The following is a 13,037-nucleotide window of genomic DNA, read 5'->3' as shown; positions in this document are numbered from 1 at the left end:
AACGTAGAATATTCTACATTGGTCAATTGACGGGTCTACGTTTTATGAAATGCAATATATTTAAAAATTTGAAACATATCTGAATCTAATGAGATAAAAATAAAAATAAAAAAAATTAATGAGATAAAAAAAGATTGAAATAGACGGCCGATCGCAAGGGCCATCGTGGAGCCGCCGTCGGGAACCATCACAGAGTGACCCGGAGCCCGTGGGCCCTGCCGCCATCGCGGCCCATCGCGTCGGACCTGCCGTATCCCACCATCGAGAAGGGGAGGGTCGGGGCCCGCCACAAGGGGCAGCCGCCGCCACGGTGGGGCCCGCCGCCCCGCCCCCCGATGAGCCCTCCACCGGGAGCAGGGCCCACCGTCGGGGCGCGCGGCCCGCCGCCGTGTCTGTGGCCGGTGGCCAAGGAAAAGGGAGAGAGAGAGGAAGAGAGAGAGGAAGAGGGAGAGGAGGGGGCCAGGGCCCGCCACGGGATGCGGGGCCCGCCGTCGGACCGCGCGGCCCGCTGCCGGCCGTCTGTGGCCGGCGGCCAAGGAAAAGGGAGAGAGAGAGGAAGAGGAAGAGGGAGAGGAGGGGGTCGGGGCCCACCGTCGGGATGCGGGGCCCGGCGGTGGGGGTCTGTGGCCGGTGGCCAAGGAAAAAGGAGAGAGAGAGGAAGAGAGAGAGGAAGAGGGAGAGGAGGGGGCCGGGGCCCATCGTCGGGATGCGGGGCCCGCCGCCAGGGCACGCAGCCCGCCACCGGCCGTCTGTGGCCTGCGGCCAAGGAAAAGGGAGAGAGAGAGAGGAAGAGAGAGAGGAAGAGGGAGAGGAGGGGGCCGGGGCCCACCGTCGGGATGCGGGGCCCGCCATCAGGGTGCGCGGCCCGCCGCCGGCCGTCTGTGGCCGGCGGCTAAGGAGAAGGGAGAGAGAGAGGAAGAGAGAGAGAGGAAGAGAGAGGAGGGGGCCGGGGCCCACCGCCAGGACGCGGGGCCCGCCGTCGGGGTGCGCGGCCCGCCGCCGGCCGTCTGTAGCCGGCGGCCAAGGAAAAGGGAGAGAGAGAGGAAGAGAGAGAGAGAGGAAGAGGGAAAGGAGGGGGCCGGGGCCCGCCGCCGGGGCGCGCAGCCCGCCGTCGGGGGTCTGTGGCCGAGAGCTCGCCGTCGTGTCGCCGTGCCGCCGGAGAGATGCCGAAGAAGAGGGAGAAGGGAGAAGGGAGAAGGAGAAGAGGGAGAAGGGAGAAGGAGAAAAGTAGGGGGAGGAGAAAACGCCATTCTCTTTGATGTTTTCTCTTTTTTTTAATTTTTTTAAAATTTTTTTAATTATTTTTTTATGATTTTTTAATAAATAAATTTAATTAAATAATGAAGATAATAATTTGAATGATAATTTTTAATTTAAATTTAAATTAATTTTTTTTTAATTTATAATTATAATTTTATTTTATTATCATTTTTTATTTATTTTTTTATGATATTTTTTTTAATTTTTTTAAAATTTTTATCATTTGAAATTATAATTTCAGTTTTCTTTCATTTTTATCTTTTTAGCATTCTATTAGTATTCTTTTCTTTTACTTAAAATATTTTTTAAATAATTATATTTAAATTAATTTAGTTATTTAAAATGATATTTTTTATTTCAATTATAATTATAATTTTTATTTTTTAAAATTAAAAATTAAAAATTTTGTTTTTCAATTAGAATTAAATTTTTATTTTTTTTAATTCTATTTTTTTCTTTTTTTTCTTTTTAGGGTATTTTTTATTTTTTTACAATATTTTTTTCTTTTCTTGAGATAATTTTTTTAAAAAATAATTTGAAATGGACAACGAAATTTGAAATGATATTTTTTATTTGAATTAAAGTTAAAATTTTTATTTTTTTTAAAGTTCAATTTACAAATTTTTTTTCACATTTTTCCTCATTTTTTTTACTTTTTTATGCATTTATTTTTTTATCAAAATTTAATTCAGATTAATTTTTTTAATTCAAATTTATAATTATATATTTTTTATTTTTTTACGTTTCTTTCTTTTTTATGAAATTTTTTTAGGCTATTTTTTTTATTTTTTTTCAATATTTTTTAAATAAATTAATTTTAATTTGAGAAAGTAATTTGAAATAATATTTTTATTTAATTAATCTTAAAAATTTTATTTCTTTTAAATTTTAAATTATATTCTTATTTCTTTTTGATTTTTTAAAAATTTTTATTTTTTAATGGTACTTTTTATTTTTTAAATTTTTTTTAAATTTTTTTGACAAGCATTTGAATGATGTTTTTTAATTAAATTTAAAATTTTTATTTTTTCGTATTTCTTTCTCTTTTTTTCTTTTCTATGATATTTTTAATTTTTTAATTTCTTAAAAATTTTTAGACATTTTTTTAAAAAAAATTAAAAAAATATCTAAAATTATTTTTTTATTTGAATTACAAATTCAAATTTTTATATTTTAAATTTCAATCAAAATTAAAATTTTAATTTATTTATTAATTTAAAATTTTAAAAATTATTTTTTTCCATTTTTTCTGATTTTTTTTTTTAATGAAAAAAATAAAAAATACCATTTTGAATGGTGTTTATAAAAATGCCATTTTAAATGATATTTTTTTTTTTTTTTTTGAGACGATGCCATCGTGAAAAAAATGGGTGACATGGCAGGGAGAAAACATCATTCAAAATGACGTTTTCCACTTTTATATTATTTTGATAAAAAAATTAAATTTAAAATTATTTATATAATTAATTTTTTTTTATATTATTTTAGAAAAGAGCACAGAAGCACAAGGCATCCAAGAGGCAATTTATCTGACAATCCCAAGAGCTGCCAAATATCATCTTTTTCAAGGACGATGACAACTTGGAGTTCATACAACCCTTAAATACAATCAATATTAAATAAACCACAAAGGCTTCCTGATACTTCACTGTCCCCATCTTACCCAACTCTCAATTCAATCTAGCTGTTGCAAGTGCATAAAACCGAGCCACACACTCCACCGTGAATTATTGTTTATTACCGTAGTATGCCGTCTCAGTGAGATTTTATAGTTATTTTTCATCCCTTCCAACCATAGCTCTCAATTTTTACGATAGGGCTTCCATGTATGGTACCCAAACCTTTTTTGTCTTATCAATCTTTAATGGCACCATCTCTTTGAGCTTTGCATCCTCACCATCAAGTTTGCCCATGGATGGGCTTTCTGGTGAATCTCTAACGTTCTCTGGATGGGCACACTGGTGGAGCACAAGACTACCTGATTGAGAAATTCTTTGTGCACTGCAAGCGGCCACGATGATTGACTCGCAGGGAATTAGAACACGATGCAAGAAAAAAAAAAAAAATTTTTCTTCCAACCCCACGCATAGGCCAATCACCGCAGGTGATGCACGACCGCATGCGGCCGATGCACAAAGAATTTCACAGACCTTGCTGGATTAACAGCCAGCCCTAAATGCACTCCGAACACAATTCAGGGGCAGTAGACCAGAACTGTAAATCATTTTATGCATCGCTTCCATAAACCATATGATCTCACCTAGATTGCTGGCTGATACATACCTGCCAGAAACAAAAATTTCACTTGGTCAGAAAAGCATTGCTACAACTAGGACACTTCCTCAACTAAATTGATGGCCAGTCCTCAAATCATTTGTTGTCTCTTTCTGTACAAGATCAGGTCAAAACTAAAAACAACGAATCACATTTTCATATGCTACCCTTACATCTTAACATACTCCTTTCGCGTTTACAATATAAGAGCTGATAAACCATCTGTTGAAAACAAACCATACATGAACCCTCATTGGTTCCCAGATAACAAAACGTGCACCAAGGACGGAATAAAACTAATCCTGGTAGTCCTCAAGGAGTGAAAAATGACCTAAGAAAACAAAATTTGTTACCATTCCCTGATAAAACTTGCTGACAAGAGAACAAGAATGCACATCCAGGTATTCAAACACTCCAGTAAGCAAATAAACGAACCCCTTTCAAAATTTTACTCTGGAAGCATCTGCTCATTGTCCGCATCTCCTTCTTCCTCCATCTTTGGTCTCGATGGGGTTGGGCCAGCTCCAGGAGCCTGCTTTTTCTTTATTCCACTCACAATATCATCAATCCTCAAAATCATGCAAGCAGCCTCAATGGCTGTCTTAAATGTTTGTGCCTTAACATTGTAAGAGTCCCATATCTGAGAAAGAATAAAAAGGTTAGAGAGAGGCTGGGGAAGGGTCTGAGGGGAAATCTTGAGGCCCATACCTTTCTCTCTTTCATATCGACAATGGCACCCGTGTTTCCATCAATGCCAACCCATGCATTTTCCTCATTAGCATGCTGCACCATAAAAACATAAAAGTAATAATTAGGAGCACCATTTGTTTTGTTAAGTTAAACTTAAAGCTATCAAAAACTAGCATCATCATCCCATAGAAGCAACCCTCCGTGCAGGAGAGCCGGTGATGAATTCGAGTACAGCAGTCTGCTGAGGTTTCAGGATATATAACCCCCTACATCTATATGCCTGCCTGCTTACCTGCATGCATCTTCACATAGTTCTATACAGTGAGAATGCATTGCACAATGGAGTTGCATCCAATCTTAAAAAGGATTTTTGCTTGAAGTAGTGTCTTGTTGGATGAAAAAAATCAGGAAGTGTGGTGTCACACATGGGATACAATCAGATGGAGAGACTAGTGATTAGATTGGAAAGGTGATCTTATCGGCACAGGTTACTGCAGTTCCTGCACATTATGGGGTGGCTCAGGCATTTTGTTTGGTCTTGTACAGTTTGACCAAGTATGTCTAATCTACAACTCATAACTAGGTTTACTAACAGGTAAATGCAAAATAAAATTAAAAAAAGGGTTAGGTTTTGCCTTTTACCTTTCCTTGGAGAGCAGTCATTGTTCGAATAACGTTCACCCCACAATTTTGAGCCAAGGTTCGTGGGATAGCCTCAAAAGCTACAGCAGCAGCTTCATAGGGCCACTGACACAAGTGGACAAAGGTGAAGCATATTGTTGCACTAAGGACCACAAGTGCATACACATAACAACACTAATTAAAGCTCAATCTAATGTATCAACTAATAAGGAAGAAACAAAGCTCACCTTTTCAATACCTTCAATCAATGAACTCTTCTGTTTCAATGCTGCAGACACTGTCAACTCTGTGGCACCACCTCCAGGAAGAAGCTTTGGGTTTTTCAATATGTTCCGTGCTACCGACATGGCATCCTATGAGAGAAAAGTTAGCAATAGGCACATCAAGTCCAGAGTTTTGATGAACATTGCTAAAATCATACCTGCAAGTTTCTTTCAACCTCATTTAAAAGATCCTTACTCGCACCTCTTAAGAGAACAGTACATGCTTTTGGATCTCTGCAGTCCACAATAAATGCAAAAAACTCGTCGCCTATTTTCTTGACCTCAAATAGCCCAGCTCCTGTTCCAACATCAGATTCTTGAAGTTCCTCGGGCCTATTTACAATTACTGCACCACAAGCCTTGGCAATCCTATTGTTGTCTGTTTTTCTCAATCTCCGGATAGCACTGACTCCAGCCTTGCTTAAATAATGGCATGCAAGATCACTAAGCCCTTTTTCCGTTATAACCAAGTCAGGTTTGAACTTCAGAATCTGCATACAGAGATTCTCTATATATTCCTCCTCCATCTTCAGCAAAACTTCCCTGACCAAAAATACACTTGTTAGTGACAAATATTAAGCAGAGAACTACAGATTAGTTCTGGAAACCAATTTCTTATGAGATGCTCAGATGTCAATAAAGGATGTTTTTGATAATATGACACTTATACAATGTCTTTGGCTTCATGAGAATGTTAAAACTATTTAACGGACAAGACTCAAGTGAGTACTGATTAAGGACTTTTTACATAGATTACCTACAAAATATAAAAAGTGAACCATCAAGTGGCAAGAAGAAAATCCAGATTCTTTTTAAAGAAGATACTGATAAATCATTGAATAATATACACCAAGTTATCTTTATAATTTGTTCAAACATTTTGCGAACAACTTCAGACATTAAAATATCAGATGATTTAGCCTTTAATTATCTCAAAGAGAGCAAAACTTACAGTTCTAGCAGAAGGTTTAGTTGATCATGACTGACCAAATACATTTGACCTTCTGAAGATATAGTTTTAGTCGAACAGATTCAATTCAAATTCAACTACGCCTATTCAAGTCTACCTGAGCCCCCAAGTGAAAACCTACAGATAAGTGCCACTAGGACAGCCTTGACTCACTTGTTTGAGTTAATAACTTGAAAGAAGTTCCAAACTTGTTTAGATACATCTCCAGAAAGCTTAAAGGCACTTTACTCCCAACAATATTCGGTAAGTTAGTTAAAATTACGAAGCATTCAGTTGATGTTAACACATCCAGGTAACAGCAATTACACGCTAATACCACATAATTTTTTATTGAGATCTAGAAAAGTTCAACTGGAACTTCTTATGCTACTTGTTTTATTCTAGAAAGGTACTGTGATCTCCTTCATCTACCAGACACTTCCTTAAGTTGGTGCCAAGCATATTGCTGTAGAAATGTCTATTACTGCTCCAAATCACAGTTTGCCGAACCGCCCAGAACCACGAAGCATATTGATGTAGAAATGTCTATTACTGCTCCAAAATCATGGTTCGCTGAACCATCCTGAACCACGTGCTGAACCGTACCGATGGCTAATTGGTGCGGTTTGAGCATTTGATTTGGAACGCCTATGAAAACAGAGCAAAGGAGAAGAAAAAGAGAGAGAGAGAAAAAAGAGGGAAGAAAAGAAAAGACCGGTGGTGGCCTGCCGAGGCTGTTGGAGAGCCACTGAAAGACTGCAATTCTCCACAAGATGCGAGAAGAGAGAGAGAGAAAGAGGGGAAGGGAGATAAGAGGGAGGGAGGAGAAGGCGGTGGAGATGCCACCGGGTGGCTACCATGGCAGCTGGACGGCCCAAAACAGCCTGTGGCTGCATTTGCCGACTTCATTGTGTATCACCTTTTTTAAAAAATACAATAAAATAAGAACTTTGCCCTTGTTTCAAACCCACAACGGCCGTAGGCTGTTTTAAGCCGCCCAACGGCCTCCTCACCGCCTCCCCCCCCCCCTTCTCTGATTCTTTCTCAAAGGACCACGGAGCCCAGGAAGCCTCGACGGCCCTCTAGCGGCCTCCGCAATCCTCTTATGGCCACCTCCAGCATCTCTACTGACCTCCCTTTCCTTCCCTCCCTCTCCATCCCTCGCCCCTCTCTTTTCTTTCCCGGTTCATCCCTCATTTCCATGTCAGTTCGAGCCCAGTACGATTCGATACAGGGGCATAACGACTCGTACTGCCGGCCGACCGACATGGGATCCATGATCGTTGCTCCAAATAATTAATTATCTATGCCTTTTGAGTTCCATTCAAAAAAAAATTACATCTTTTCTTCTGTTTGCAAAGATTGAAGCTCACTAACGACCTTCTTAGCCCTTTAGAACCCATTCAAGCAACTTATTGAAGCATTTTTATTCATCAAATAGCCTCCTTGACCACATGACTACTGGTTCTTCCAATATTTATAACACTTCCCTTCCAAAAGAAAGTGTAATGATAAAATTTTCGTAATTAGGGCTCCTGACAGCTGGATTCCCAAGAAAGATCAGTTGTAGACTTGAATTCATTTCCACATTAAGTAAATAAGTAACAACAAGGAAAAAAAATCATTCCAAAGACATCCGCAAATTCTCCTCGCAGTTTGCATCTTCTACAAAAATATGCATATGGGTGCACTAGCGTTTGTTATAATTGATAACAGACAGAAACATAAAAGTTCTTACCAATCTTCTTCTTTTACCAACTCAGCATTAGTTTGATTTTCTCCTTTCTTATACTCAAGGGGGCAGTCGAGGAGAATGATACGCGGGTTCAATATCTTTCTTCTCATTTTTCCAGGGGCAACAACATCTTTGTTAATCATAACTCCTTTAAGAACCTTAGAGTCCTCCAACTGGCCACCAGGAACCTTCTCAACTTTTATATACTTCTTGATGTCTACCTCACGCAAACCTTGGCCAAGGTCCACACCAACTGTTGTGGTAGCATCAATGGCAAGATCCTAGATATGATATGATGCAAGACACATCAATCTCAAAAGGGTTTAACAAATCATACATCACTCAGGGAAAATAACAATGGACAAATCAAAGAGAAAGCAATAAGAAACAAATTCAACAGTTTTTCAGAAACTCAAATCATCCAGTTGTTATTGCAATATAGCTAACCTCAAATTTTATAAAGTACAATGTGCACTAATAAAAATCTGAAAATATCTTTGCTACTTATAAAAACCACCTGGTGTCCCTAGATAAATAGATAACTGTAGAAAGAGACCAGCTCTTCAAACAACGACCTTCATGTCACATACTGCAAGTAGAGAAGCAAGCAGATATATATCCTACACATGCACTGTTATCATAGAAACTTCGTTTTGACTTGATACTAGTACAAGGGCTAGCAACAAATTCAGTGCGAATCAAACATACAGATATCGAACATACAGATATCAATTGTTTACAGGCTTAAGAAAGAGTTCGGTGGAAAAAAGACATAATTTGTGGTCAATGGGAGCAAATTTTTCTAGCCTAGTGTCTTTTACATATTATGGAAGGGTTTTGAATCCAATAAGGACAATAAACAAACAGGTCAGCTTGAATATGAATCATGAATTATCTTAAATAGTCCTTATTATTGGAGTATGTTTGTAAAAATTACTAGAAACTATTAGTAAGATAGATAGAAAATAAGTGCTTCCTCACAAAGCCTACATAGATGCATCATGAAACAGAAAAGAATATGGATTAGAAGTGTTGATTGCCCATGCTTGTTGTCCATAAAAAGCATGTGAAGACATCTTTAGAAGGAAAAGTGAAAACTTGTTATTAGGGAGAAAATACTCACAGCAATTAGGTCCCCAAATTGTCCGGTAAATTTTGTACCTATACAACTTTTGACCAGACCCAGCATCGTGGCACCTACCATTCGAAATAAAACGAACAGAAGATGAAGGAACAAAGTTAGAGAGAAGAAGAAGCAGCTCACATAGATCATATTGTCATGAGCTCCAAGGTATCAAAACACCCACTTCACACTATTGAGATGTAATACTTGTGTAGAACTTACGGTCATTCACCTCAATAGGCATCGCAATCTTGTCCAGAACAGCAATTGCATCCTCTAGGGCTTTATTATATGCTGTGAGGGGATGTCAAACAATGTTAAAAGCAAGAATTTGAAGGCACAAAGTAAGAAAAGGTCCAATTGGATCTACAGAAATTACCTCGACAGATAACTGTAGGATGATAGTTTTTTTCAATGAAAGCTTCCGCAACATGAAGCATCTCACCAGCTTCAACAAATTTTCATTCAAACAATCAGTAACATATGCTCTAGATTTCTTTTAAAACATGCATTCTTATCATCACGGATCAAAGATAAGAGATAAATTTATCCAAAAAAAGAAGATACATAAATGTATGTGCCAAATATATACTTCCTATCCAATCCTGTAATTCAGCAAGCATCAGATAATCTAAATAGCAAAGTTTCCTATATTGATACGGTGGTCACATTAACTGGAGATGAACTAAAAAATTTATGAAACACTGACTACAATACTTCTCCACTAAATCCAAATAATCTAGTAATTAAGCTAGCGCACCGCTAGTGCAGGGTAAATGTCACCTCAGCACTTCACTGAAGAGATATAAACAATATGCACAGAACATACCAAGAACGATGACAGATGTTGTGCCATCTCCCACTTCTTCATCTTGTGTGCGGCTTAGTTCAATCATTGACTATCAAATTGCAAAGAAGAGCACAGTTAAGAATAAGTTGGTATTCTTTAAGTAAAACAAAAGAACCTGCACTAAAAGAACTTGCACGGATTAAAAAAGCATGAGTTCTGAGAAGCAACATATGACAGTAGACCCATGGCACACTAGCTATCAACCGAAGCCAATAAGCATATGTAAATGACAAACAAGAATGGTAACAGACAAAGATAAGAGGCATAAGTTACCTTAGCAGCTGGATGGGCAAGATCCAACTCACGTAGGATAGCATTTCCATCATTAGTAACAACGATTCCTGTCAAAACAAGTTCAAGAAAAAAGAAGGTCAGGTTAGAAATGTAAAGAATATCAAATTAAAAAATTAAAAAAAAAATCTAACGCACAAAAAAGTGTGACAACTCTTGGAAACTTGATCTGACCTAGAGCAGAACCCATGCTGGTCAAGGTATCTTAGTGCATCAAAGAATGACATTTGCAAGAAAAAAAGAAAAAAACAAGAGGATCTTCGAATACTCATCAATTCATCGTCGATACTTTCACTTGAAAGACAATTCTACATTACAAATATACAATACCAAAATGTCTAGCATCCGTGATGTACCTCCTCCGGCATCAAGCAGCATCTTCAACATCGATCGAGGACCCAAAGTAGTACGGATTATGTCAGCAACAGCCTGTGCAGTAAAATTCACAAAGTTAATTGAATGATACATCCTGAGAAAGAGATCACAAGAAAGACAATTCAAGTTCAAATTTACAAAAAACAGTTCTCCAATCTAATATCAAAAAATGATTATCAAAAAAAAATATCGTTATAGGATTGATGCACTAAATTCCAAACATGCTAACATTAAAAAGATGATGATGATGTCTTCAAATAGTGAAATACCATATAGATTGCTTGTAAGGCAACTAATATAGGTTCCCACATGAAGCATCCACTGTATAATTATACACCACTTCCATTGCCTACAGACCTTATCCAAATGCCAGCTTTGTCTAATTACCCATCTCTTCAAAAACCATAATCTCTGGCTAGCAAGCAGTCATGCTCATCAACTCTATTAATATATTCAAGTATTTCTTTCAACCTAGCTGACTTCTCACAAAGTTACACTGAGCCTTACTAAGTCAACTCAAATCATATGCTTTGCTCAGTTCACATTTCAAATTAATGTCAGAATCATATATCTGGTTGTGAAACCTCTGACCAAGCCATCATATGATCCCTCCTTGCATGCATCAATTTAAATTTCTAAAGGTATCCCTCCTTGCTTGCTTGCTTGCATGCATATATATATATATATATATATATAGGATTTCATCTTTCTACACATTTGTACAGTAATAAAGCTAATGTACCGAGAATAGTTGAATCAAAATACTTCAAGGGATAAAGAGGCTACAGGAAGGAAAGAATGATGAGACCCTTCTTAGTATTTTATGCTTCCAATTAGGCATTTTTATTTATTGCTTTCATTTTATAAGTGGTGCTAGTTAGCTTTCTTGAGGATGTTTTAACAAATCCCTACTAAAGAACATGGCTGAACCTAACAAAGGATGAAAAGAGAAACACAAACACAGGATTAATGAGTGAGAGGGAAGGAGAGGAAAAAAGGAAGAGAAAAGAAGGGAAGAAAAAGAAAAACAAGAGTGGCATTATCTTTCAAAAAATTGCATATGGGGCCATATCCATATTATGTTAGATATTTTTACAAATGTGCAGATGTGTATACATAATGAATAACTTATTGGCCCAATTTCATTGCTATTTGTTAAGAGTTCACAAAACCTTTTCTTCATATTATGTCAGACCTGAAAACCTCTTGATATAAGTGTCAACAGTTAATATTTAATTGTAATGATATTATGATTTGCTGATTTGAAGTGTCCAGGTAATATTAGAGAAGAGGAGCAACTAGAGAAAAACGACAAAACAATAGACAGGAGGAGGCAGAAAACAAAAGCAATAGAAAGAGGATACTTTTCAAAACCCCAAGCACACTTTCATTCATAAAATTCATAAGGAACACAAATCTAATTCATGTATCAGTTTCTAAGACAACCCACAAGCCTTGGAGATTGTTCTTCTTGTGATACGCTTAAGAAGTGACATCCTAGAGATACCTATGATATTATTAAGCAAAAATGACCCAAAGATACCTAATTCTATATAACTCATAAAATCACCAACATGGTTGCCATGACAGCCAGGCCGTTCTTAAGCAGCAGGGACACCTCAACGCACAGTGTTCCTAAATGCTTGGCCAAACCATCTAAAAGCCTAGGTGATAGGTTTTTGATAATGGAGAAAAAATATCAGAAAATGAAAGAAAGGATAGAACTTGAAAAAAGCATGCATGGTACTGATGGATGGTTATGACAATGGAAAGATGGTAATAGGTCCAATTAATGGAACAGAAGGATGGTTACATGTGTGCATATAGAAGGCTCTTTCACCTCCATCTATTAACCCTTGTTCAGGGAAGATGGTATAGAGGTTTAACTATTATAAGAAACTAAGCTCTTCTTTTCATAAATGCTACAACAAGACAGAAATAAGAGAGTAATGCTATAATAAGAGAAAGATGAATAATAACAAATTTTACTTGGTCATTAGTTAGTAGATAATCCATGATGACAGTATATTTATATTTAAAATTTAAATAAGTACATTGACTTAATTTATACATGGCTTAAATTAAAACCCAGCTGCTTATGTTTGCCCTGGTCTATATTTTGCTTTAGAAAAATTAAAAGATAGCCAATGAGTAGAAAAAAATGATATCATTGTATGAAAAGCATTTATAGAAACATCATACTGACACAAAAATGATTTGTTGCTTCTGATGGTTAAAAATAAAAATCATACAACATTTAAGAGAAGGCATGAAGCACATATTAGTCAATTGAATAAAGGTTATCTTTGTTCACCACCTATGTAAAGGAGCATTTTAATTTTAACGACTAGTCAGAAAAACCAATCAATCTTGGACTGTGCGAACTAAAAAATCAACATAGGAATACACAAATCATTAATTGCACGCTTCTCCATTCCCAGATGCAATGCCAAAGTCAAGCATCTAAGCATCCTACAATAAGGTAATGAAAAGTATTCACCTCTCCCCTGACAGCAAAAAACTGTAGTAGCAAAACATGCTCACCTTAGAAGCTTGGATGTTGGCATGGTGCACCTTACTTCCAG

The 13,037-nt window shown here is 37.4% G+C and overlaps 1 protein-coding gene across 2 annotated transcripts; it reads right to left on the bottom strand.

Annotated features, from left to right (window-relative positions):
* Positions 1-3,669: 3,669 nt before the first annotated feature.
* LOC105047114 (T-complex protein 1 subunit gamma) lies at positions 3,670-13,037 on the bottom strand (the record flags this gene model as incomplete). 2 transcript variants are annotated; one of them, XM_073259254.1, is given in 14 exon segments in its annotated part: positions 3,670-3,865; positions 3,970-4,174; positions 4,243-4,317; positions 4,867-4,971; positions 5,094-5,219; positions 5,288-5,672; positions 7,817-8,094; positions 8,937-9,010; positions 9,159-9,230; positions 9,316-9,384; positions 9,766-9,835; positions 10,060-10,127; positions 10,434-10,506; positions 12,997-13,037. In XM_073259254.1, coding segments are annotated over 13 exon segments (1,628 nt in total), but the record flags the coding sequence as incomplete, so codon positions are not given.

The sequence above is a fragment of the Elaeis guineensis genome, chromosome 6 (assembly GCF_000442705.2).
Source record: "Elaeis guineensis isolate ETL-2024a chromosome 6, EG11, whole genome shotgun sequence".
NCBI lineage: Eukaryota > Viridiplantae > Streptophyta > Magnoliopsida > Arecales > Arecaceae > Elaeis > Elaeis guineensis.
This window is presented reverse-complemented; position numbering and strand designations above follow the sequence as displayed.